Consider the following 27,946-nt stretch of genomic DNA (forward strand, 5'->3'; position numbering starts at 1 on the left):
CCCAGGCAGGCTGGATTCTCACCCTGCTTTCTTGAAAACCCTCCTCCACCATGCCCGGAGCACTCTACAGGAGACTCGAAGAAAAAACAAATCCAGACTTTCGACTCAGTGAGGTCCTAGAGAGAATGCAGGGGGCTTCATGCACTGTGCTGAAGAACCCTCAGATCCAAGGGGGTGACCGTTTACCACCTGCTTAAACGGCACTGCTCCTGGGATGACCCTGGGAAAGAGGCTGACCCATGGTCCAGGCAAATTCCACTTTCTAAAGGACTCATTTTGAGATGTAACTCCATCATGCCATTCCTCTGCTCAACTCCTTCCAATAGCTCCCTATCTCCTTCCAGTGGCTTACCCAACCCTCTGTGAAACATGACTTCATCTACTCATTCTCTTCTTTATCCCCTCTGCCCTGCCACACTTGCCAACCTGCTGTTCCTCAAACAGAACAGAAATGGCTCCTGCCACAGGGCCTTTGAACTTGTTGTTCCCTTAGCCACGCCCCCCATTCCGCCATCTGTATGACTCCCTCCCCCTCAGTTCCTGCATGTCTTTGCGGGGCCTTCCCCGTCCCTTTACTGAAAATTGCAACCACTGCACACTCCCAACACTAACCTCCTTCCCCACTGAATTTTTTCTATCTTATTTGTTACTGTCTGACTTCTCCCTTAGAACGGAACTCCTTACAAGGGCAAGATCAAGCTTTCAAATCTTCTGTCCACGGCTGTATCCCCCAGGCCTACAAAGTAGGTTCTCAGTAAAATAACTGTTGAATGAACGAGTGAAAGGACGCCAGAGCAATCCCCTCGGCACGCCTCGCAATCCACGCTCACCTGTTCACAGATCGCTCCCGTCATGGTGACCGGGAAGGGCCTGACATTGCCACGACCCAGGTTTTCACGTTTCCGCTGGTTGCTGAAGAGCTTCAGCTCCCTCTTCTCTTCCTCATCCAGGGAGTTGCAATAGCGAACCTGGACAGACACAGAGGATGGCACGCAGGGGTCACCCTTGCTCCTGAGGGTTCCTGAAGCCCAGGCCTCAGACTGTGCTCACTAAACACACTCCCATTTGGTTTCACAGTCTTTGTGGGCACTTGAACACCACCAGGCTGGGGGCTATTTCAGTGAGTCTCTACCTGAGATTGCTGACCATCCAAAGGGCTTCCTAAAGGCTCCAAACTCCAGAGCCCCGCTCTTGGGCAGGCCAACGAATGGTCTGTAACTGTGCCTCGGCCTCACGGGAACACTCTGCTCACCACACTAAGAGCCACACCATCTGGGATAGCTTTGCTGCTAAGTCAAGATCGGGGACTTCCCTCTCCTTTCAAAGTGATCTGCATCTTCAAATTGATCTTGATACTTTCACCTCCATGTGCCCATGGAAACGATCCTTGACGCCAAAGAATGGCTCCGGGCCAACGAGCCAGAATAGCGGTCAACGTGCTCACAGCTTCTGTTTCCCAAAATGAGATGGGAACCAAAGGCGTGAAACTGAGGAGTGGGCCCAGCGCTATCTGTGTTACTTCACGGGACTCTCTGCGCGTGTTTATCTGTGTGTAGGAGGGAGAGGACTGCCCGCTGGGCTTTGGTTAATGCATCAACTTGCATAAGATATTTTCCTTCTTGTCCGACACAGAAACTCACAGAATTAAGGGAGGGACATTAAAGATATTCAAATCTGCTATTTCCCATTCTCTCTTTTATTTATGCACACCTTGGGAATTTCGCTATCATCTTGAACTACTGTTTACTTAACACTGTTTTAAAAACGGACTCACTGTTTTTTACGTGAATACATTTACTTGAAAAGAAAGTATATTATGACTAAAAATAGAAAAGCAATATCACTTGTGAAAAAACAGAGCGACCATAAAACTAAATACGAGACTGAAAACAAAACCACATTGCTGGATTCTAGCTGGCTACTTTTGCTTTTCGGAGATTCTGAAACGGAGGTTCTTAACGCTGTTACTTAAAAATGGAAAGTAGCAGGAGTTGGAGAGGTGTGAGATACCTGCTCCCCCCAAACTAAAATTTCCCCCTTGACAACTCAGTCACAAGCAATGAAATGCAACCGAAAAGGTAGTGAGTCTCTCATTATGTGGTTCAGTATTATCTAGTGCCATGACCACGTACCAACCAAAGTCATCATGGACCTGCTACACTTCGGGAAACATGGTTCTAATCCCACCCCATCTTACTTTAGAATAATCTGAGCATCAGCAAGTTTAACCGACTTGCCCCGACGATCTGTCCTACAGATGGTTAAAGGGAAACCTTTGAACCAGGACTAGTTTGAAAACCACGGCAGCTGTATACATCAAAATTGACTAATCTGGGTGAAAAAGAGAATGATCAAATATTTACTTTAGATTCACCCTCTGTCCTTCAAAAGGCCATGTCAAATGGGCAAATCTGTCTACTGGGTCACATGTAAGCAATTCTCACCAACAGGAAGACGAAATTTGAAGGGTCTCTTTTCATGAAACCACAGTTAACCATAAACAGAATTAATCATTCAAAAGCAGAAAAGAGCAGATCACTTTCCTCTATTGAGTAAAAAAATGTTAAAAAAAAAAAAAAGTCTTCATGTGGAGAAAGAACTGCAAGGACCTGAACGGCCCAGAATATATGGTTACACCACTGACAATTTAGGGACATGCTCTGAAAGAAAGGCACACCCCTCCTGCTTGTAAAAACCCACACTTTCAATTCCAAATTAGTTAACTGGTCATCTGGTTACAATGCTTGCTCTCCTCTTTAAAGGAGAAAGCATTATTTAAATGTGTTTTCTGAAGTCTGAAATAAACAATAGGAAAGGGAACTGTGACTGTCTTTCTAGGGAGTTGCTTCAGTTTTTAAGCTTTGGCTCCACTTATTCAAATTCACTTTTGAGGCTCTTGATTTATTCCTTTTACTCAAATGTGGGAAGATAAAGACTAAAAAAGTACTCACTCATTTCCTCAGGGACTGAGCTTGTGGGTGGGGGCAGTTGGTAAAAAGCTGGGGTCCAGCTCTCTGAAGGGGTTTTAAATTTCTCCTTTCAACTTAAAGTTGTGTTTTTCTTTAAATCACAATCAGAGTTAAGCAGACAATGCGATTCTGTAGGATCACTATTTTTAAAAACCAGATACTTGAGAATTCATTTCTAGTTTGCAAATCTAAACCTCCCAAGCGTGATGATCTTTTAAAAGCGTATTTACAAATTTCCCTTTAGGATCAATTTGAGTTCAAAGACGATGAATGCCTGCTTATAGTGCCCTGTATCTGGGTTCAGAAAAAAGGACGGCCTGCGAGTCATATTTTCAAGAGTATAAGGGGTGACCTTGCCAAGTTGGACTGGAAACGACAAAAACACAAATGTTCACAGCTGCAAATCGGGACATGTAACTTCTACTACAGTGTAAGGTGGAAAACTTACATACTCATTTACTAAGAAATGATGCTGAAAATTCAAGAGACTCTCAAAGTTTGTGCCGGACTTGAACTGCCCAGGGAATCTCAATCATCTAACAGGCTCAGGCAACCAGCATCGCACGTCCTTCAACTAACAAAACCTGGACTTGAACTTTTAAATTTTAGTGCTCCCCAGTTACCTCAAATAGCTAGTAGTGCCAGGCACAGAGGCGAATCCAGTCCATAATGAGATTCTGCTTTTCGGTAACCCTCCCCAGAAGGTGTCCGACGGTTTCTTTTAGTTCTAATTAAGGAAGCTAAAACCTAAACCGCCAGACTTTTTCGTTGGGGATCTCACAGATAATGAGCATTCTGATTATGAAAAAGGTAACAGTTCACAGAAAGTCCTGAGAAAGTTCTAAGAAAAGTCTTACGAAGGCCCCTCTAGCCCCTTACCTCATTGTCATGTGGCGGCAGCTGGTGTAATAGCTGCTTGATTCGAAGTTTCTCTCCAGGACTGTTGACATAGGGAACTTTCTCTTCTGGGAGACAGCTATAGTACTGGTGAACCTGAAGGATGGAAAGCACACAGATAACTCGCCCATTACTCAAACCACCTGCCCACTCCCACATCCTGGGGAGATGATTCCCACAACAGGACACATCTGCTTCCCGCTGTCCCCGTCCTTCGTGAAACTCAACGGCATATGAGTTTCTCACTGCAAGCAGAGAAATTCATCCTTGAAGAAAGAGTCCCACAAATAACCTATGTCTTGGGGCTTTTCCTCTCTCTGTAAGGGAAAAATAAAGCTAGCAAACTTTCCTAGAAAAAAGAGATTTTGGCAAACATGCTGGTGAACCCGGAGGGTAGGGCTTTCTCGGCAGGCTCCCCCGAGAGCTGGCTTTACCATTTTCTCTGTGAGTCTCCAGCATGTAACCTGCCTTCCTAGCCAGAGCGATGTGTCAGCGCCTGCCCTGGCGCTGGAGTCAACACCAGTCTCTGGCGCGCGGAGAACTCTTGGGTCCCTCAGCCTCCACCTACATTAAAAGCCCTCTAGGTTTTAGGCTTTTTGTAAGAACAGGCAGCAGCTCAGATCTGTCACCAAAATAAATAAATAAATAAATAAATAAAGTCACTGAATTCGGGATACAGAGCGTGTAATTAAAAATTGTCATTAACGTGACTTTTTTTGTACATCCTAGAATGCTCCTGTTTACAGCTGTTAGGACATATTCTTCCAATTTCTGAGGCTCATTCAACCCTAAAGACTATTTGGGAAAGCACCAAACATCTAATTTTGCCTGAGAAAAGAAAACAGACATTCTAGCATCCAACTGCATGTAAAACTAGGGGAAAAAACTGGCCAAAACAGAAGGTATGCTTTATATAGGAGAGGCCAAAAAAAAAAAAAAAATCCCACAAGGTCAGATGACATCATGGAAAATACTTTTCAACTGTCTCTCAGCATCATGACCAACTCTTGTGAAACAAGGCATTCATTCAACAAAATGGAGAAGACAGAAGACTTGGGGCTCTACATTCAACATACTGGTTAGGCTCCACCAACTTGGTCACGTTCCCTTCAGTGTGGGGAGCCTTGGATATGACCACACGCTTTGGGAATGCTGGAGTGAAGAGCTGCGAAAGCTCTGTCTACTTTGATCTCCAGAAACGAAATCATAATTGTTAGAAGAGAGAGGAAGAAGGTTTTGTGATAACAAAGCCTTAATAAGAAATGTGAAAGCTATCCTTGTTTTCGTAACAAATGATCATAACCATTCACCATCGTGTGTGTATCATCCCCGCGATCAAATCCCAAAGGTAAACATAAACAGACTTCTTGCTGTAGACCAGCCAGCTTTTGGGACCCAGGGCCCTGCGACCCCTCCCTAGAGGCACCTGGCAGGAAGCCAAGTCTCAGGATGGGAAGCAATGGTTCCGGGTTTTGAAGGCAGCCCACAAGTTACTGGCACTCTCTCTGAGAAGAAATACAAGCCCAGATCATGAGTTAGTTTGGGATTAGAAGCTGGCGATGAGCCCATCAGAGACTGGCACACCATTATGTCCTCGGGAGATTCGTGTCCCATATGCCTCACCAGGTAAGGGCCAGGTATATAACGCAGCAGGCCCCGTCCCTGTAACTTGGGGAATGGGCTTTGCCTCCCAGGTCAAATAATGACTGGTGGAAAAGCCTTGGGGAAACATCACTTTGTCATTCTCGCAGCTCCCATTATGGTTACAGAACATTAGGGACAAATGCTAATATAAAATGAATCACTATGTGGATAAACAACAAGGTCCTACTGTACAGCACAGGGAACTATATCCTGTGATAAACCATGACGGAGAAGAATGTGAAAAAGAATGGATATATATGTAAAACTGAATCACTGTGCTGTACAGTAGAAATTAATACATCGTAAATCAACCGTACTTCAATAAAATAAATTACAAAAATAAAATGCATCACTGTGGATGCTTGATCACAAAGAGTCTGATTTCAGCTCCACGGACCTTCCTCTCAATCACCACTCATCACTCACATACCCCTCTCTTCACTGCCCAGAGCAGTCATCTTCTGAACTGGTACCCTGAACAAGGAAAGTCTCTCTGCTACCGTCCAAGGCTGACCCAGGCTGGAGTTTTCCCTGTACCTTCTCCGCAGCATGGCCAGGTAAATCTGAACCCCCAGTCATGGCTCTGTCCTTTCCCATCCCCGTGTTCCTGAGCAAGTTGACAAAACCTCTCCGAATCCTCATCATATGATTGTGGTAATGAAACGAGAGTGGAGACAGAGCATTTGGCCCTCAATAACAATAAATAATATGGATACACAGCAATAAGTATACTGTCCAGCCTGGTATACTCCAAATGGAACCATCCACATCTTCCTGGCATTCCTTCCATTTTAAGAGGTAGGGCAACACTGTCGGCTTGTACAGTGAGACCAAACCTGGGGAGCCCCCCACTTATAACTGGTCTAAGAAGGAAGGCTGCAAGGGATAAAATGCGATTTAAGCTAGCTTGGCTTCAGGGGAAAAAAAGGTAAATTATTATAAAGATGTAGTGTTTTCTCAAAAAACCCAGCAGTATGGTAGGGCCTCTTGAGGAAATGGAAACTTCCAATGGAAGGTGATTAGTAAGGGATTTCCCATCTCCCTAAGCCTGGTGTCCTCCTACCTTTGCTCTATTCTTTCCTCTCTGCAGATTTGTTCCCCACAGGACTTGAGTTTACACAAGCCCCGTTCAAGAGTCCACCCTAGACTGACTAGCTTTGCTCAATCCCACTTCCTTACAGAAGGCTCCTGTTTATCCCATCTTGGGCAAGGGCCACACCTGGAGATCGGAATGGAGAGGTTCCATGCCATTTTAAGACTGGAGGATAAAGGAGTCCCAACATATGACTGGACTAAGGGGGAGGCAGTGATGGAGAGCTCTAGAGATATTTAGGTGGTAAGTAAGTACCTCGGTATGCTGATGTCCATCTTAAAGACCGAATCCTTAACTCAAAAGAGGCAGTGACTACTCTTGTGGAACACCTTTCCTGGCTGGACATCTTGTGTTGCCTTTTTTTAAAAAAATTTTATTTATTATTTTTGGCTGCATTGGGTCTTCGCTGCTGCGCGCAGGCTTTGTCTAGTTGCGGTGCGCGGGCTTCTCATTGTGGTGGCTTCTCTAGTTGTGGTGCATGGGCTCTAGGCATGCGGGCTTCAGTAGATCTGCTTTTTTTTTAAAAGCCATGACTGTGGTATCAGATACATATGGAACCTGATCCAGCTCTGCTACTCTCTGGCTATGTTTATGATTGGAACAGGTTATTTAACTTGGTGAAGTCATTTTTCTTCCTCTATAACATGAAGATAGTAATGGTTCCTACCTTATAGGGCAACTGTTCCAGAACCTGGTATTTCAAGAACCCGGTATTACATATAATTACTTTTTCTTTTTTTTAAAATAAATTTATTTCTTTTTGGCTGTGTTTGGTCTTCGTTGCTGTGTGCGGGCTTTCTCTAGCTGCGGCAAGCGGGGGCTACTCTTCCTTGAGCGGGCTTCTCATTGTGGTGGCTTCTCTTGTTGTGGAGCATGGGCTCTAGGCGTGCAGGTAGTTGTGGCACATGGGCTCAGTAGTTGTGGCACATGGGCTCAGTAGTTGTGGCTCGCGGGCTCTAGAGCGCAGGCTCAGTAGTTGTGGCGCACAGGCTTAGCTGCTCCGTGGCATGTGGGATCTTCCCGGACCAGGGCTCGAACCCGTGTCCCCTGCATTGGCAGGTGGATTCTTAACCACTGAGCCACCAGGGAAGTCCCACATCTTGTGTTGCCTTCTATAACTGCAGCCTACTCATCACCACCACTGAAAACGCATCTTTTCTACCAGTATTCCCGTAATTCCTTCAATATAAAATGTGCTAACATAATTTCTCACAAGGCAACCAATAATTTGGCAGATGACTTAAAAACTTACCTGCTAAAATACTCCATTTATCAAACCAAATCATCTAATTATTAATTAACAACCTACCAAATCACCCCCATATCACCTGGTAGGTGATCTGACTTGCTGTGAGGCAGGAGAGTGAGTTGGTCCTTTACCACGTCCAATTCTCTTCAAAGCCTGTTCAAGTCCAGGAGTAAAAATAACCCCCCTTCATGGTGGCTGCTGTGTCTCCTCCTGGTGTTTAGAAGCTGGACTTTGCAAGCTCTTCATTGAGCAAAGGGGATTAGCAGACAGATGGGAATGAGGGAGAAACGGCTCTCTTTCCCAATCTGTCTCTGGCTGAACATGGAAATGCCACATGCACGGAAATGCTTTGGCATCTTCCATAATAAAACTACTGTATAGCTCAGAACAAACACCAATCATACCAATAGTAAGGGGAAAATATTTAGTATACTTTCTGGCGCTACAGAAGTGAAAATTGGCACCACCTGTGAAAACCCTGCAGATTGCTCATTTTAGCCCAAACACATTTCACTTGTTATTTTTATTATTTATTTATTTTTTTGTGGTACGCAGGCCTCTCACTGTTGTGGCCTCTGCCGTTGCGGAGCACAGGCTCCGGACGCGCAGGCTCAGCGGCCATGGCTCACGGGCCCAGCCGCTCCGCGGCATGTGGGATCTTCCCGGACCGGGGCATGAACCCGTGTCCCCTGCATCGGCAGGCAGACTCTTAACCACTGCGCCACCAGGGAAGCCCTCACTTGTTAATTTTCACAAGTAAATAGTCAAATCCAGTAGAACTTTGTCAGTGATGATCATTACCCAGCTATTATCCGGCAGGTCTGTGGAACGTGCTAGGAACTTCGCTCCATTTACAGATTCCCAGGTAGAGGTGCCCTGTGATTGTGCGCTGGGTGTAGCCACACGAGGTACATTTCCTCCCAACAAAAGCATCCTGAACACAATAAACTGGCTTAGGAAAATGAAATAGCTGAAGGCCTTTATTTAAAGTGTGACTCCCAACAGCGAGGTTTGGCAATAACGTCAGTCTGTGTCAGATGGATTGTGAGAGCTTTAGTCAGTGTGCAAATAAAGTCTGCAAAGCAAGACCTCGCCCAGCTGGAAAGACTGGGTTTGTCAGAAGGAACTGCACATTTGCCAGCACTTCTGCCTGAGCAGAGATCGAAGCCAGGGAGCCAATGGCTCCTCGTTGGAGAGAAACGTGCTTTACTTAGAGCGGTGGTTCTCAAATGTTAGCTTCCACCAGAACCACCTGGAAGGCTTGCTAAAATACACATTTCTAATTCAGGGGGCCTTGGGGGGCGAGGGTGATCATTTGCATTTCTAACCATTTCTCAGGGGATGCCCCTGCTGTTGGTTCAAGGGAGCCCATTTTAAGAGTTTTAGAGTCACCCAAGTGTTTTCCTTCAACAGCCAACCCATGGGATTGCCAGGCACCCCAGGAGACCCAGAGGAGGCAAAAGAACTTGTTCAGTTTCACTCAATTTTGTACACGTCTCCTTCTACACCTACACATATCCTTAAGCAAGGGGATTCCACCAGTTCCTACAACAACGAGAAATCCTAATGGCAAAGTGCTCAAATTTTGGGCTGGTACATTTTCCATATCAAAAGCATTCCTATTTTCTTAGAGCGGGAACCCAACAAAGAAGTCAGAATTTGGGGGCTGAATTTAGAACCAACTGTCCTTCACGGTCCAAATGAAGGAAGGGATCAAGGAACATTTTTTTTTTATGGAGTTGCTCTTATGCCTGAAGTGTTTTTATATACAGTGGCGTGTGAACCCTCCCCACAGCCTGGAGGTGGTACATTACACTCATCAGATTGAGAGTCACACAGCGAAAACATGGCAGGGCCACTTCTGAGCTTGGCTTCCTCATCGTCTCCCTCTGTTCTGCATGGATTCTTGGGCTTCTTTATCAAGGGAAAAAAAAAAAAAAAAAAAAGACTAGCAAATGGATGGAAAAGAAGACAAAAAGATATAGTAAATTCCTAATATGTCTGCATGATTGACCACAGAAATGATGAACATGCTTTCCTTTGGTGTTCTCCATAACATAACCAACATATGGTTCAAAATGGACTGACAGTAAGTAAAATGATGTACTCCAAATTCAAGTCTTTCCACACCACCATGGTATGATGGTGTAAGGGAGTTCTGGCAGAGATGGCTGACCAATCGTAGCCATTTTCTTTTCTTCCGTAATTAGAATACCATTATTTTACTTAGAGCATCAATGTGCCCAGCTAAGGACGGTATTTCTGTACCTCTGGAGTAGCTACATGTGGCCATCGGAACAAATTCTGGCCAATGACATGTAAAGATGTGACTTCTGGGAGAGCTCTTTTAAAGGAGGCCAAGTAGTTGACAAAGGTCTTTTTGCCCAAGTTCCCCTTCCTTCCGGCTTCCTAGCTGCAATGTACACGCAACAGCAGGAGGTCCAGCAGCCATCTTATACCGTGAAGTAACCTTAAGAATGGGAGTTTCTGAATATACCATAGAGCCATCATACTAGCCCTGGGTTGCCTATCACTGAACTTCTTTAAGCAATAAGAGAAATAAACTAGTTCTTTATTTACATTTCAGTTACTTGGAAGTGAATGCAATTCCTAATGATAGAGCAATAGTTCTCAAATGTTAGCATACTACAGAATCATTTGGGGCCCTTATTGAACATTATTCCCATTTTTATCCCTCTGGGTCTGAAATAGAGCCCAGAATTCTGCATTCTTATTAAAAACCTCACACCCAACCAGCAGAAACACTGCTTTAAGGGGAAAGCAAATGTGACTTTACAAGGTAAAGGTAAAAACTCCCGGAGTGTAATCACTGATGTGGACTGACACATTTGGAAGGTTTTATAAAAGCCCATCTTAACTCAGAGACTAACTAGAAGATCGAGCCTTTATTTCACATTCTCCCTCTCCCACAGTTTAAGAAGCTTGGAACCTTGGTTAATCTACCTCAATCTGGGGAGGCAATATCTAGCATATGCCTGAGGTCTCAGAAGGCAGGTGCTACAGAGAAGGGAGAGATGTTGCGTGAATTGGAGGCACATGGTGGTTTTTATGAAAAGTGCACACTAGTTCCCAAATGGGGACCTGGAGAATAATCAGGTAGTACTGTACCTATGAGCACGGGGTGACAGGCTGCTTCTGAGGGCCCGTTTGTTCATATGGCTCCCACCTGCCCGAATTTCATTACCCAAGCAATAGGAGAAAAGTGTTGCTAAGCAGCGTCTAAGAGGGAAAATCATACCGAGTTTGGCTCCTTCCCTTTTCTCCTGCAGACGCGCATTATAAGTTTAATTGGTTTACTCAGGAAGTAATTTAGGAAATAACAGTCTAAAACCTAATGCCTAACCAATGTCTGCATCGCGCTTAAACTCCCATAGGATTAGGATCAAAACTCAACAATAAAAGCCCATTTGGGGTATTTTCAAAGAAGAATATTTCAAAGACCCCTTCTTTTCTTTTCTGCTCACAGCCGATGTCTGATTCAACAGCAAATCATGTCAGATTTAGGTTCAAAATATACCCAGAATCCAGTCACTTTCCCCCATCCCCTCACAACCAGTCCAGCCTTGACTAAGTGCTCTCTGGAATTATTGCCACAGCTGCTTCTGGACCCTGGCTTTCACCTTTGTGCCCTTTGCAGGTGTTCAGCAAGAACAACCCCATGTGAAGATAAACCAGGTCCCATCACTCACTGCTCTTCTCAAAACCCTTCATGACTTCCCATCACCCTGTGATTCAAAGCCAAAGTCCTCACTACAGGATCATGATCTGGCTTCCTGAAGAGCTGGCTGATCGTATCACTTGCTACATTCTTCCCCTTCAGTCCTGCTCACAATGGCCTCCTTGCTATTCCTCTCACCTCAGTGCCTTTGCACTAGCCATTCTCTGCTGCAAACATTCTTCCCCCAGATATTTACAGGATGCCTATTCTCACTTCTTCCAGTCTTTGCTCAAAAGTCACCTTAAAAGAGAGGTAGGTCTTCCCTGATCCCAATATATCAGTACCTCCACCTCTTACTCTTTAGACCAACGCTTCTCAACTGGGGCTAATGTTGACCCCCAAGGGATATTCGGCAACGTCTGGAGACATTTTCGGTTGTCACAACTGGTGTGTGTGTGTGTGTGTGTGTGTGTGCATGCGCGTGTGTGCACGTGTGCTATTGACATAAAGTGGGTCGCCGGGGATGCTGCTAAACCTCCTACAATGCACAGGGTGGTTTCCACAGTAAAGAATGATCTGGATCAAAATGTCACTAGTGCTGAAAATGGTAAACCCTTAACCTGCTTTTCTACAAATAATTTACCAGTTGCTGATACATAATCTACTTGTTCATTGTCACTCTTTTCCCTCAAGAATGTGAATGCCCGGGGCTTTGGGCACCATCTATCCCCAGAAAAAGGTGTCACACACAGTAGGTGCTCAACAAATGTTTGCTGAATGAATGCGTGCTGTGTTCAGATCTCATCTCTCTGCCTTTCTGGTTTATCAATGGATGTGAACAGGGACATGCAGCAACAGAACACACAGGTGAGGTTTCAGAAGGAACCAGAGTAAAGCTCATAGAGCTTCCCTTTCACGCCACCCAAGCACTTGCTTTTTCACCAGAGATCACTGATGTGGGATGCATGATGGACACGCTAAGAAAAGGATGAATAAAATAACTGTCAATGTACTGTTTCTTTAAGAGGAAGGGACAAAAGCAACACCCCTTTTGATTTGAAGCCAGAGAACTTCTTTCAAGTTGAGTCAACTCTGTTTACAGAAATTAAAGAAAGTAATCACGTTACGTCCTAAGCAAGTACTGTGACTCAAAATCAGGTGAGCTGTTCTGCAGCTATGCCTGTCTGCGCTCACACGCTCGCTCCCTTTCCAATCCTTTTCGTTACAAATTTTTTAAATTTAGAATATTAAACCTCAATGTCTAGTTAGAAAATACTTTCCATTTAGTTTGGAGCATTATCTGACAGTTATTTATTTTATCCTATCTTAAAGAAGAGGTCTTAGAAACGGAAGAACTGGGAGTTTCAATACTCTCCCTTTAAGGTGCAATTACAAGACCGCCCCACCTCAATTTTACCAAAACACTTTGCAGAATGTCTACACATTTGCGTATATGCTACTAAAAATTCCCCAACAGTTGCTTACTTTTTGGATAACAGTTTCAATATTGCCTTTTGACAAAATACACACGTACATGGGTATGAAAAAGCAGGGTCGCAGTTTCTTAGAGTGGCTAAGTGTTTGGAGTCACACTGTCTGGGTCTGAATAATGGATGGACTGAACACTTCCCATGTGTATACAGTTGGACAAATTTTTTTCTCTCTTATAGAGTCAATGTTCCTATCTGTAAAATGGGGGCAATAATATTTACTTTGAAATATTGCTATGAGGCTCAAATGTTATACAGGCACACATCATTTTAGTGAGCTTTGCTTTACTGTGCTTTGAAGATACGGTGTTTTCTACAAATTGAAGGTTTGTGGCAATCCTGCGACAGGCAAGTCCATCAGCACCATTTTCCCAATAGTATTCTCTCACTTTGTGCCTCTGTGTCACATTCTCTGGTAATTCTCCCAATATTCCAAACTTTTTCACTGTCATTTTATTAGTTATAATAATCTGTGATCAGTGATTTTTTTTTTTTTCCAAGAAAGCAAATCGAGGATTTATTAAGTGATAGTATGCTCTCAGGGGAGAATGGGCATATTCGGGTGAGTAGCTGCTGTGATCAGTTACTACTGTAATTGCTTTGGGGCACCACGAAGCACGCCCGTTTATCGAACTTAATTGATAAATGTTGTGTGTGTTCTGACTGTCCCACCAACCAACCATTCCCCCATCTCTCCCTTTCAGCTTGGGCTTCCCTATTCCCTGAAACACAACAATATTGTCATCAGGCCAATTAACAATCCTACGATGGCCTCTAAGAGTTCAAGTGAAAGAAAGAGTTACACATCTCTCACTTTAAATCAAAAGCTAGAAATGATTAAACCTCGTGAAAAAGGCGTGTCGAAAGCTGAGATAGGCTGAAATCTAGGCCTCTTTCTCCGAACAGTTAGCCAAGTTGTGAATGAAAATAAAAAATTCTCGAAGGAAATTAAAAGTGCTGCTCCAGTGAACACACATGATAAGAGAGCAAAACAGCCTTATTGCTGATATGGAGAAAGTGTTAGTGGTCTGGATAGAAGATCAAACCAGCCACAACATTCCCTTAAGCCAAAGCCTAATCCAGAGCAAGATCCTAACTCGCTTCTATTCTATGAAGGCTGAGAGAGGTGCGGAAGCTACAGAAGAAAAGTTTGAAGCTATCAGAGGTTGATTCATGAGGTTTAAGGAAAGAAGCCTTCTCCGTAACATAAAAGTGCAAGGAGAAGCAGCAAGAGGTGATGTAGAAGCTGCAGCAAGTTATCCAGAAGATCTAGCTAAGATAATTCATGAAGGTGGCTACGCTAAACCACAGCTTTTCAATGTAGACAAAACAGCCACACATTGGTAGAATATGCCATCTAGGACTTTCATAGCTACAGAAGAGAAGTCAATGTCTGGCTTCAAAGCTTCAAAGGACAGGCTGACTCTCTTGTTAGGGGCTAAAGCAGCTGGTGACCTTAAGCTGAAGTCAGTGTTCATTCACCATTACGAAATCCTACGGCCCTTAAGAATTATGCTAAATCCACTCTGCCTGTGCTCTATAAAGGGAACCACAAAGCCTGGATGGCAGCACATCTGTTTACGACATGGTTTACCGAATATTTTAAGCCACTGTTGAGACCTACTGCTCAGAAAAAAAGATTCCTTTTAGAGTATTCCTGCTCACTGACGGTGCACCTGGTCACCCAAGAGCTCTGATGAAGATGTACAATGAGATTCATATTGTTTTCATGCCTGTTAACGAAGACCCATTCTGCAGCCCAAGGAGCCATTTTGACCTTCAACTCTTATTATCTAAGAAATACATTCCAGAAGGCTACAGCTGGGAAAGCAAGGGATCCCTCTGACGGATCTGGGCAAAGTCCACTGAAAACCTTCTGGAAAGGATTCGCCATTCTAGATGCCAAGAAGAACATCTATGATTCATGAGAAGACATCAAAATATCAACATTCACAGGAGTCTGGAAGAAGTTCATTCCAACCTTCATGGATGACTTTGAGGGGTTCACGACTTCAGTGGGGGAAGTAACTGCACGTGTGGCGGAAATAACAAGGGAACTAGAATTAGGAGTGGAGCCTGAAGATGAGAATGATTCGCTGCAATCCCATGATAGAACTTTAACAGATGAGCCGTTGCTTCTTATAGATAATCAAAGAAAGTGGTTTCTCGAGATATCGTCTACTCCTGGTAAAGATGCTGTGAAGACTGTTGACATGACAACAAACGATTTAGAACAGTACATAAACTTACTTGATAAAGCATTGGCGGGGCGGGGGGGGGGGGGGGGGGGGGTTGAACTTCTTTTCAAAGAAGTTCTGCTGTGGGGAAAATGCCATCAAACAGCACTGCAATGCTAGAGAGAAACTGTTCATGAAAGGAAGAGTCAATCAGTGCAGCAAACGTCACTGTTGTTTAATTTTAAGAAACTGCCACAGCCGTCTCAACTTCAGCAACCAGCACCCTGATCAGTCAGCAGCATCACTATCAAGGCAAGACCCTCCAGCAAAAACATTACAGGGCTTCCCTGGTGGCGCAGTGGTTGAGAGTCCACCTGCCGATGCAGGGGACACGGGTTCGTGCCCCGGTCCGGGAGGATCCCATATGCCGCGGAGCGGCTGGGCCCGTGGGCCATGGCCGCTGAGCCTGCGCTCCGCAACGGGAGAGGCCACAGCAGTGAGAGGCCCATGTACCGCCAAAAAAAAAAAAAAAAAAAAAAATTACAGCTTGTTGAGGGCTCAGATGATGGTTAGCATTTTTAAGCAACAACGTGTTTTTAAATTAAGGAATGTACATTTTTTCTGACATAATCCTGTTGCACACTTAACAGACTACAGTATAGTATAAATATAACTTTTACATGCACTGGGAAACCACAAAATTTGTGACTTTATTGCAATACCTGCTTTACTGTGGTGGTCTGGAACTGATACTGCACATCTCTGAGGTCTGCCTGTAATGTAACTAGCAGAAAGGCACACAGTGAAGGATCGATATTTCTTGGCTTCAAAGCAATCTAATCCATAAGTCATAAATGTCTATTTTATGGACCGAACTGCGCTGCCCGCCTCCCCATTCACACGCTGAAACCTTAAGCCCTAAAGTGACTGTATTTGGAGAAAGAGCCTTTCAGGAGGTATTAAGGTTAAATGAGGTGACAAGATTGGGGCTGTAATCAGAAAGGACTGATATCCTTGTAAGAAGAGGAAGAGACACTAGGAGTGCTCATGCACAGAGGAAAGGCCACGTGAAGACACAGCAAGAAGGTGGCCGAATGCAAGTCAAGAGAGGTCTCACCAGAAACCAACCCTGCCTGCACCTTGACCTTGGACCTCCAGCCTCCAAAACTGTGAAGAAAAAAATTTCTGTTGTTGAAGCCACCCAGTCTGTGGTATTCTGTTAAGGCAGCCTGAGCAGGCTAACAGTCTACCACATGCAAGGAACCCTGGGGTACTTGTGTGGAAAGGACACACACACGCATAAGAAACTACCCCTGGTTGAAGGAAGTTATATTTCAATAGACTGTATAAGACAAGTAGGCAAATGACTATAATGCAGAAGCCATTAGAGGCAGAGAAAAACACTTCAGTGTTTCAAAAAACAATAAATCAATCCTACATCTGTAGCATCTGCCAATTTCCATGGTATAAATAATCCTACTAGGGCTGATTTCAAGCTACCAATGTGACATCACTGCATGTGGGACAGGGAAGAGATGCATACAATTATACAGTATTTCTACTGTATGGATCTACTAAACAAAATAACCTCAAGAGCCCAGATAACAGTAAAATATGGGAAAGTAATCAAGAAGTGATGAGGTTTGAGTATTTATTACCTTTGTTTTCTTGCGGTACGCGGGCCTCTCACTGTTGTGGCCTCTCCCGTGGCGGAGCACAGGCTCCGGACGCGCAGGCTCAGCGGCCATGGCTCACGGGCCCGGCCGCTCCGCGGCATGTGGGATCTTCCCGGAGCGGGGCACGAACCCGTGTCCCCTGCATCGGCAGGCGGACTCCCAACCACTGCGCCACCAGGGAAGCCCACTACCTTTGTTTTTAATATAGTTTAATTATAAGTTTATATAATTAAGTTTTAAGAATGGCTGAATTTAACTGGCTTACAAAATACCTGAAAACGGACCAACTGGATCTTGCGAAACTGTATAAGCCAGTTCCAGTACATCATTGTTGGAAACTTGTAAGTCCGCTTCTTGGGCAAACTCTCTTTAAAAAGGTAAGAAGACAAGAGCAGTAGAGAGCTGTAAACATCATTAGTCCATTCCACCCTCCCCCGACTATTATTACTAAGTATAGATTCACAATGTCATGTGGAGCCATTTTGAAAAAAAGTTTAGAGAGCAGCAACTGAAGATATCCTAGGACAAATTCAACTTTTAAACTAAAAAGTGACGCATAATGACACATGCTGTAATTCGAAGAAAAATTCATTCTTACATAGACTGGAGCTTGCTTTCCCAGAACACTGTTGGAAAGCCATTTTAAAATACAGGTGATCTTTGTTTGGAATCAGTTCATTTTAAGGCAGTTTCATTGCTTCACATTAAAATAACAAGGTTGTGAACCACGGAAAAATATGAAAACTAAGGAGCTCATTTATACATTATGAAGTAGGTATTTCTGACCTCCAAGGCTACTTTCAGCCTCAGTTACGCTGCTTGCCTCATTAAGTTTCAAATGCATCACGGATACAATTGTAAGAATTTAGTCTTCCCTGTTCTGAGAAACCAAATGATCAGCTAAGGTAAAACACTGGCCTATAGGTTCAAGGTTAGATAATGTTTATAAAACTCTAAATGTCCTATATTATGCCATTTTAGAGGAACAGGGAGGAAGGAAGGTTTGGTTAGCATGAGCTACATTATGCCACAGTAACAAACACCACCAAAATATCACTGGCTTTGCACCAAAGTTGATTTTTTTTTTTTTTTTTTTTTTTTGCAGTACATGGGCCTCTCACTGTTGTGGCCTCCCCCGTTGCGGAGCGCAGGCTCAGTAATTGTGGCTCACGGGCCCAGTTGCTCCATGGCATGTGGGATCTTCCCGGACCGGGGCAGGAACGCGTGTCCCCTGCATCGGCAGGCGGACTCTCAACCACTGCGCCACCAGGGAAGCCCCAAAGTTGATTTTTAACTAAGAAATTAAAAAAATCTTTTTCTTACGGTGGTAAAACATATATAACATAAGATGTGTTATTTTAACCATTTTAAAGTATACAATTCAGTGGCATTAGTTATAATCACAAAGTTGTACAACCATTTCCACGATCTATTTTCTAAAACTTTTTCATCATACGAAACAGAGACTCTCTACCTATTTAAGCAATAATTCCCCATTTCTCCCTCCTCCCACCCCTGGTAGCCTCTAATCTGCTTTCTGTCTCTGTGAATTCACCGAGTCTAGCTATTTCATCCCAGTGGAAGCATACAATGTTTTTCTTTTTGTGTCTGGCTTATTTCACTCGGCAAAAGGTTTTCAAGGTTCATTCATGTGGTAGCATCTATCAGAACTTCATGACATTTTATGGCTAAATAATATTCAAAATTTTTGCCCCCCTGAAGGAAACCATCAATTAAACAAAAAAACAACCTACCGAATGGGAGAAAATATTTGCAAATGATGTGACTGGCAAGGGGTTAATATCCAAAATATACAAACTGCCTATACAACTCAATACTGAAAAAACAACCCAATCAAAAAGTTGGCAACAGACATAAACAGACATTTGCCAAAGAAGACATACAGGTACATGAAAAGATGCTCAACGTCACTAATTAACAGGGAAACGCAAATCAGAACCACAATGAGGGATCAACTCACACTGGTCAGAATGGCCATCATCAAAAAGTCTACAATAATCAATGCTAGAGAGGATGTAGAGAAAAGGGAACCTTCCTACACTCTTGGTGAGAATGTAAATTGGGGCAGCCACTATGGAAAACAATATAGAGGTGCCTTAAAAAACTAAAAGTAGAGCTACCATGTGATCCAGCAATCCCACTCCTGGGAAAAGATGAAAACTCTACTTCAAAAAAGATACATGCACCCCGATGTTCATAGCGGCACTATTTATAGTAGCCAAGACATAGAAACGACCCAAACGCCCATCAACAGACAACTGGCTTGAAAAGATGTGGTATACATATACAATAGAACATTACTCAGCCATAAAAAAGAATGAAATATTGCCATCTGCAGCAGTGTGGATGGACCTAGAGAATATTATACTTAGTGAAGTCAGACAGAGAAAGACAAATACTATGTGACATCACTTATATGTGGAATCTAAAAAATAATATAAATGAACCTATATACAAAACAGACCCACAGACATAGAAAACAAACTTATGGTTACCAAAGGGGAGGAGAGAAGGGAGGAGGGGCCAATTAGGACTATGGGATTAACAGATGTCCACTATCATACATGAAATAGATAAGCAACAAGGATTTCCTGTACAGCACAGGGAGTTATTCAATATCTTGTAATAACCTATAATGGAATGTAATCTGAAAAAATATATAACTGAATCACTTCGCTGTACACCTGAAACTAACACAATACTGTAAGTCAACTATACGTCAACTTAAAAAAATATTGCCCCTCTGCACCTGTCTGGGAATGACTGTGAAAGTGACACGAATATTGATTTTGGCGTTACAAACAAATTTTGAGAGAGAGGTGAACGTGCAGATACCTAATCCATGAATAATGAGGAATGACTAGATTACGACCTATCTGACCTGCTCAGGAGAAAGGGGCTGAGCCAGGATTTAAATTGAGGTCTGACTTCAAAGCTCATTTTCTTTCCGCTTCACCCCACTGTCTCCCTAAACCAGTCACAGGATTACACTCTGCCCTGAGCATCTGATGACTCCATACCCAGTGCAGTCACAGTTCATTCTTCAAGCCTGTGGTTCCTGTTAAAACCTAGAATAATAAACAGACTAGAGAGGCTGCTTCATCATGAAAGCCACATGAACCAAGTGGAATTCCAAAGACGATGGAAATCAACAGTGCTATCTGCTAATGTGTCTGCTTTGAATATTATGTGCATAACGTTATGTAGTAAAGGTCACGTGAAGTGACTCGAGTTTGACAAACTTTTTTTCTTTGCGGTCTATGCAAGGGAAATGTTAATATGCCCACGTCCATCCCCGACAAAGGCCTTGTGGACCTTGAAGTGAGTGCTCTGATTCCCCAGATTACACTGTTAAATTTTACTTTATTATTTTATTTCATGTATTTATTCATTTTGTGGTAAAATACACATAACACAAAATTTACCACTTTAACCATTTTTAAGTGGCATTAAGTACACTGTTGGGCAACCATTGCCACCAACCATTTCCAGAACGTTTTCATCTTCCCAAACTAAACCTCTGTACCCATCGAGTACTAACTCCCCACTTCCCCTCCCCCAGCCACTGGCAACCACCATTCCCCTTTCCATCTCTATGAATGTGACTAGGGTTCAGAGTGATTTTTATTACATGTTGGTACCAAATGTTCTTTTGCAGTAACACTCCTCTGATACTATGGTGAAAATCAGTGGGGAAATAAAGTGAATCAGGCAATGTAACGACACTTACATTTAAGTCCTTTTACAAGCAACTTTTCCTTCTGTTTTTAATAAAACAATTAAAGAGAGCAGGGGAAACTGTGGCCTCAGCCATTAGAATCTATAACAAATCAGAGTATCGTACTGTGTTTCCACAGAGAAGACCCATGAAGTAAATCACTACTAATACCTGGGGAAGTAATTTCTTCTGAATTTTCGGCCTTGGGGCATTGACTCAATATTTTACAAATCACAGAATTCCCATTACACAGCACCTCTTTCTAGCTCATGACAGTCTTCTGATTGCTCTTGGAGTGGGCATGAGAAGCAACCAATGCTAGTCAATAATTGCAAGAGAAGAGAACTCAATATCAACTAGGCTTAGACCCAAATAAGCAGTTCCAGCAGGCATTCTTCAGCATTCTGACATCCCTGACACCTGGTCTAAAACAATGCTCATCCACGTGCTATCTTAGTCTCTTCCAAAATAAACAGATATTGTTCTGTGGTTAGCCGGTGACAGTGCCCAGTTGTAGAAGCAACCTTCAGTCTTGGTCTCTGTTATAATTATCTCCTTTCCCTTTGTTGCCTATAGGATTCTTTACCATTGTTTTAGTTATTCTACTGATAGTTCATCTAAACCACTTTTGGAAACAGGAAATGAATCAAAAAGAAAAAAGGCTTAATTTTAAACATCCATTTTTTTTTTTTAGGAAGTAGAGTTTCAGGATCGGTTCTTACCTGTGTTAAATGAAAGAAGTAAAGCTGTAAACAACAGACCTAAAATGATCTTAAAATTGTTGGTATAAAATTACCAGTATTCAACACCCATTTATGATAAAAATTATCCAGAAAGTGGGCATAGAGGGAACATACCTCAACCTAACAAAGGCCATATATGACAACCCACAGCTACCTTCATACTCAGTGGTGAAAAGCTAAGCATTTCCTCTAAGATCAGGAACAAGACAAGGATGCCCACTCTCACCACTTTTATTCAACAACGTTTTGGAAGTCCTAGCCACGGCAATCGGAGAAGAAAAAGAAATAAAAAGAATGCAAATTGGAAAGGAAGAAGTAAAACTAACACTGTTTGAAGATGACATGTTATTATACACAGCCCTAAAGATGCCACCAGAAAACTCCTAGAGCTAATCAATGAATGTGGTAAAGTTGCAGGATACTAAATTAATAGAAATCTGTTGCATCTCTATACACTAACAATGAAGTACCAGAAAGAGAAATTGAGGAAACAATCCCATTTACCATTGCATGAGAAGAATAATATACCTAGGAATAAACCTACTTAGGGAGGCAAAAGACCTGGACTCCAAAAACTGGAAGACACTGATAAAAGAAACTGAAGACAACACAAACAGATGGAAAGATATACAGTATATACTGTGTACTTGGATTGGAAGAATCAAGATTGTCAAAATGACTATACTATCCAAGACAATCTACAGATTCAATGCAATCTCTATCAAAATACTAACAGCATTTTTCACAGAACTAGAACAAATAATTTTAAAATTTGTATGGAAACAAAAAAGACTCCAAGTAGCCAAAACAATCTTGAGAAAGAAGTACAGAGCTGGAGGAATCATGCTCCCTGACTTCAGACAATACTACAAAACTACAGTAATCAAAACAGTATGGTACTGGCACAAAAACAGACCCATAGATCAATGGAACAGGAGAGAAAGTCCAGAAATAAACCCACACACTTATGGTCAATTAATCTATGACAAAGGAGGCAAGAACATACAATGGAGCAAAGACAGTCTCTTCAATAAGTGGTACTTGGGAAACTGGACAGCTACTTGCAAAAAAAAAAGGAAATTAGTACATCCTCTAACACCATATACAAAAATAAACTCAAAATGGCTTAAAGACTTAAATATTTAAGTCTTTAAGACATGACACCATAAAACTCCTACAACAGAACATAGGCAAAACATTCTCTGACATAAATTGTATCAATGTTTTCTTAGGTCAGTCTCCCAAGGCAACAGAAATAAAAGCAAAAATAAACAAATGGGACCTAATTAAACGTAAAAGCTTTTGCACAGCAAAGGAAACCATCGACAAAACAAAAAGACAACCTACTGAATGAGAGATGATATCTGCAAATGATATGACTGATAAGTGATTAATGTCCAACATATATAAACAGTTCAGACAACTCAACATCAAAAAAAACAAACAACCCAATTAAAAAATGGGTAGAAGAACTCAATAGACATTTTTCCAAGGAGGAAATCCATATGGCCAACAGGCACATGAAAAGATGCTCAACATTGCTAATCATCAGGGAAATGCAAATCAAAACCACAGTGAACTATCACCTCACAGCTGTCAGAATGGCTATCATCAAAAAGAACACAAATAACAAATACTGGCAGGGATGTGAAGAAAAGGGAACCCTTGTACACTGTTGGTGGGAATGTAAATTGGTGGAAAACAGTATGGAGGTTTCTCAAAAAACTAAAAACAGAACTACCATATGACCCAGCAAGTCCACTTCTGAGTATATATGCAAAAAAAAAATTCCCAAACACTCATTCAAAAAGATATATGCACCCCCAATGTTCATAGGAGCATTATTTACAATTGCCAAGATATGGAAGCAACCTAAGTGTCCATCTACAGATGAATGAATACAGAAGATGTGGTATATATACACAATGGAATACTACTTAGCCCTAAAAAGAATGAAAATTTTGCCATTTGCAGCAACATGGATGGACTTGGAGGGCATTATGCTAAGTGAGATAAACCAGACAGAGAAAGACAAATATTGTATGATATCACTTGTATGTGGAACCTGAAAAATACAACAAACTAGTGCATATAACAAAAAAAGAAGCACACTGACAGAGCAAGCTAGTGGTTACCAGTGGGGAGGGGCAATGTAGGGCCTGGGGAGGAGGGAGGCACAAACTACTGAGTGTAAGATAGGCTCAAGGATGTACTGTATAACAAGGGGAACAGAGCCAATATTTTGTAACAACTGTAAATAGAAAGTAACATTGAAAACCTGTACAAAGAATTTTTTTAAATTAAAAAAAGATAAGAGAAAAATGAAACAATTACTAGTATTGATATGATTTTGGTTTAAGAGAAACTATCCAAAAATTTCCTTAAGCTTGAGCAAATATGAATTCAAGGTCAGGTAAGGTAGCTGTGAAATGCACTGAGACACAGGCTACTCATAGGGAAGGAAAAATCTTTCATAAGCAATCTAAGAAATGGTACTAAAATGTACATTATGTAAGGTCCCTGTTAAAGGTAGAAGGAAGTCATAAAGACTGATACTTGTTAAAAATGAATGAAGTGGAATGTGGAGAGGCTGTGGAGAAAAGAGAACCCTCCTACACTGTTGGTGGGAATGTAAGTTGGTACAGTCACTAAGGAAAACAGTAAGGAGGTTCCTCAGAAAACTAAAATAGAATTACCATATGATCCAGCAATCCCACTCCTAGGAATATACCCCAACAAAACTATAATTCAAAAGATACATGCACTCCTATGTTCACTGCAGCACTATTCACAATAGCCAAAACACGGAAACAACCTAAATGGCCATGGACAGATGAGTGGATAAAGAAGATGTGGTACATATATATAATGGAATATTACTCAGCCATAAAAAAGAATGAAATAATGCCATTTGCAGCCACATGGATGCAACTAGAGATTATCATACTATGTGAAGTAAGTCAGAAAGAGAAAGACAAATACCATATGATATCACTTATATGTGGAATCTAAAATATGGCACAAATGAACTTATCTGCAAAATAGAAACAGACTCATAGACACAGAGAACAGACTTGTGGTTGCCAAGGGGGATGGGGGGAGAGAGAGGGATGGACTGGTAGTTTGGGGTTGGTATATGCAAACTATTAATATCACATTCAGAATGGATAAACAACAAGGTCCTAATGTATAGCACAGGGAACTATACTCAATATCCTGTGATCAACCATACTGGAAAAGAATATTTTAAAAAAATGCATACATGTGTATAACTGAGTCACTTTGCTGTATGGCAGAGACTGGCACAACATTGTAAATCAACTATACTTCAATTAAAAAAAAATGAATGAGGTGGGAAAGCAATGCATTAAATACAGCAGGTGAGAAGGCTCTGAGGCTGGAGGAAGCTCAGGGTACTTGAAGACTGGCAAGAGATGCAGTGTAGCTGGGTGTTAAGAAATGGCAAATGGCCACCAGAAAATAGCAATGTATTTTTTTTCACATCTTTATTAGAGTATAATTGCTTTACATTTCTGTGTTAGTTTCTGCTGTACAACCAAGTAAATCAGCTATATGTACACATATATCCCCATATCTCCTCCCTCTTGCGTCTCCCTCCCACCCTCCTTATCCCACCCCTCTAGGTGGTCACAAATCATCGAGTTGATCTCCCTGTGCTATGTGTCTGCTTCCCACTAGCTATCTATTTTACGTTTGCTAGTGTATATATGTCCATGCCACTCTCACTTTGTCCCAGTTTCCCCTTCCCCCGCTGTGTCCTCAAGTCCATTCTCTACGTCTGCATCTTTATTCCTGCCCTGCCACTAGGTTCATCAGTACCGTTTTTTTAGATTCCATATATATATATATATATGCGTTAGCATACAGTATTTGTTTTTCTCTTAGAGATGTATTCTACAATTTTCCAACAAAGGAAAATGAAGGAAGCAGGGAAAATATTAAAAAATAGAATTCAAGAAAATAGAAAAAAGCAGAGGAAAAACACACAGAAAACAACAAAAAAAAGTGGGAGTAATAATTATCTCAGTTATCACAATAAATGTAAATATATCCATCAATCAGAAGATTATCAGTTTGGATTAAAAAGAAAAAAACAATATCCATGATATGCTGCCTACTTGAATCCGTAAGAGAAGGTTGAAATAAAAGAATGAAAAAGTACAGTCTTGCAATTATTCCCCTTAAAAAAGCCAGTATGCAATATTAATACTGAAGGAAACTTACATTTAAGTGAGTATAATTAGAATGGATCAAAAGTGATGTTACAATTGATTAACAGCCCCTTGGTCATTTCAAAATTACTAGTGACACAATTTGTTGACTGAGCTATCACTTCCCTACTTATATTCCTGGAAAATATTATTAATGCATCAGTTCATAAACTTTTTAAGAACCATAAAAATGATTTTCATGTTAAAATAAATGCGAAAAAAATTTAAGATATTACAAAATAATAAAAGGAAAAAATCTATAAAAGTTGGAGTATATTCATCAACTTTTAGGCACCCAAAAATATAGCTTCAAAATATAAGCAAAACAGAAATACAAGAAGAAACAAATCTATAAACAATGTGAGAGATCTTAAAATATGTCTCTTAGCATCGATAGACCAAATAGACAAAAAATTATGAAGGCTATACAGTATATTATAACAAGAGTAATTATTGTTCATTAATTCTAACACCTTTCTTCTAACAATTTGGAAACATTATTTTGTTTATTCTTACTTTAGAGTGGGAAGGAAAGAATTCACATCCTTATTTTCCAAATGGGGAACAGAAGCTAGAAAGTGCTAAGAAACTTGGTGAAGGTCACTTAGGTAACCACAGTCTGAAACTGAACTTTTCTGATTCACAACCCTTTCCTGAACTGGAATGCTTCCTTTTCTGTACATCTGCCTATTCTACGGTCCCTAGGTATTTCTCCCTGGTACTGTAAGGGGAAGAGTGGTGAAATAAATTAACCCAGCTCTCTAAATTCTGGCTCTATGTGACAATGTGCAAGTCATATACTTTCTCTGAGATTGTTTTCTTAAATATCACTTACAAGGTTTAGGTTTAATAATCTTTGAAGCCTTATTTCTATGGGTCTTGTCTCCCCCACCCCCGCTCCCTCCAATCGCTGGACAAGAACTTCAGACTTAGTTCTCAATTTTTTTTCTTCTTCAGATGTGCTTTTCCAAGAAAAGTATTTTCATACTAATTGGTCTTTCCAATCAGTAATTATGTGTGGGCTTCCCTGGTGGCGCACTGGTTAAGAATCTGCCTGCCAATGCAGGGGACACAGGTTCGAGCCCTGGTCCTGCAAGATCCCACATGCCGTGGAGCAACTAAGCCCGTGTGCCACAACTACTGAAGCCTGCACGCCTAGAGCCCGTGCTCCACAACAAGAGAAGCCACCACGATGAGAAGCCTGCTCAAGGAAGAGTAGCCCCCGCTTGCTGCAGCTAGAGAAAGTCTGCACACAGCAACGAAGACCAAACGCAGCCAAAAGGAAATAAATAAAATTTATTAAAAGAAAAAGTAATTATATGTAATACCGGGTTCTTAAAATACCGGGTTCTGGAACAGTTGCCCTATAAGGCAGGAACCGTTACTATCTTCATGTTATAGATGAAAAAAAATGACTTCACCAAGTTAAATAACCTGTTCGAATCATAAATATAGCCAGAGAGTAGCAGAGCTGGATCAGGTTCCATATGTATCTGATACCACAGTCATGGCTTTTAATCATTATGCTTGGGAAAGACCACCCACTGACCATATTTCAGCAGAGCTATTTCTCATGTCATATTCACCATCCAGATGAATTCTTGATTTCCACACAGCAGTGGGGTCCAGGAGAGGATGGGTGCTTCAAAACCATGCACAAGTCCAACCTCAAATTTACTTTTACAGTTTGACTTGACCCTCTCCCTCCAACAATATGAACAGAGTTGCCAAGTGGCTGACAAAATTAGTTGGTTGGCATTTCAACTCCTTTCTCTGCCTGTGTCTCTGTCCAAGGTTATGACGCTTGCAATGATTTGCAAAATGATGGAAGAGGAGGAAGAGTAAAAGGGGCTTAAGTGTTCAAAATCTTGACCATCAAAACTCGGGAAATCATAACCTACCTCCTCCTCTCCACCGAACACTCAATGCCGGTGAACACGAGGATATCACCTCTTATTCCTAATACCCTTTGGCAAGAATCAGAAAGGAGGTTTCCTAGGACCCCAGGACTGCAGGGCAAGAATGGAAAGTCATCATTGAGCTGGGCTAGTTAACGTTTACAGTCCCTCCTAGGTTGCTGCTAGACTTTTTGGTACCGTAATGGAAATTAGAAAAAGACACCCCCCTCCACCCCAACTACAAATTACGAAAAGTAAGCTCCCAGTCTCAGAAGAGAGAGTCCTGTACCACACCCAAGTAAATTGCAAGGTGTCCTAGGTTAAATAAAATGTCCTACTCTGGCTGGTAGTCACCAGAGCCCAGGTGAATATCAACCTTTAATCAACCCCTTGGCCAGGCACCTTTGTGCAGTATACAAACTGTACAACCGTACATGGCAGCCCTGATCCCCTACCAAGC

At 42.0% G+C, this 27,946-nt stretch overlaps 1 protein-coding gene across 7 annotated transcripts in view; it reads right to left on the bottom strand.

The window, feature by feature from the left end:
- PRICKLE2 (prickle planar cell polarity protein 2) overlaps positions 1–27,946 on the bottom strand; it is a 344,499-nt gene that overhangs the window by 63,733 nt on the left and 252,820 nt on the right. For 6 of the 7 annotated variants that reach the window (XR_003435869.1, XR_003435870.1, XM_027121311.1 and 3 more), the window contains 2 exons: positions 3,849–3,962; positions 831–968 (listed from right to left, as the gene is read on the bottom strand). Coding sequence is in view for 5 of the 7 variants with exons in the window: in XM_027121311.1 (XP_026977112.1) it covers positions 831–968; positions 3,849–3,962 (252 nt within the window). In the remaining 2 variants the exon portion in view is untranslated. Of the gene's footprint in view, positions 1–830; positions 969–3,848; positions 3,963–4,300; positions 5,151–27,946 lie in introns of those variants that run through there. The other variant, XM_027121314.1, reaches the window with a different exon arrangement.

This window comes from Aethalodelphis obliquidens, unplaced genomic scaffold, assembly GCF_003676395.1.
Source record: "Aethalodelphis obliquidens isolate GAN/ISIS:26980383/991018 unplaced genomic scaffold, ASM367639v1 scaffold22, whole genome shotgun sequence".
NCBI classification, from domain to species: Eukaryota; Metazoa; Chordata; class Mammalia; order Artiodactyla; family Delphinidae; genus Aethalodelphis; species Aethalodelphis obliquidens.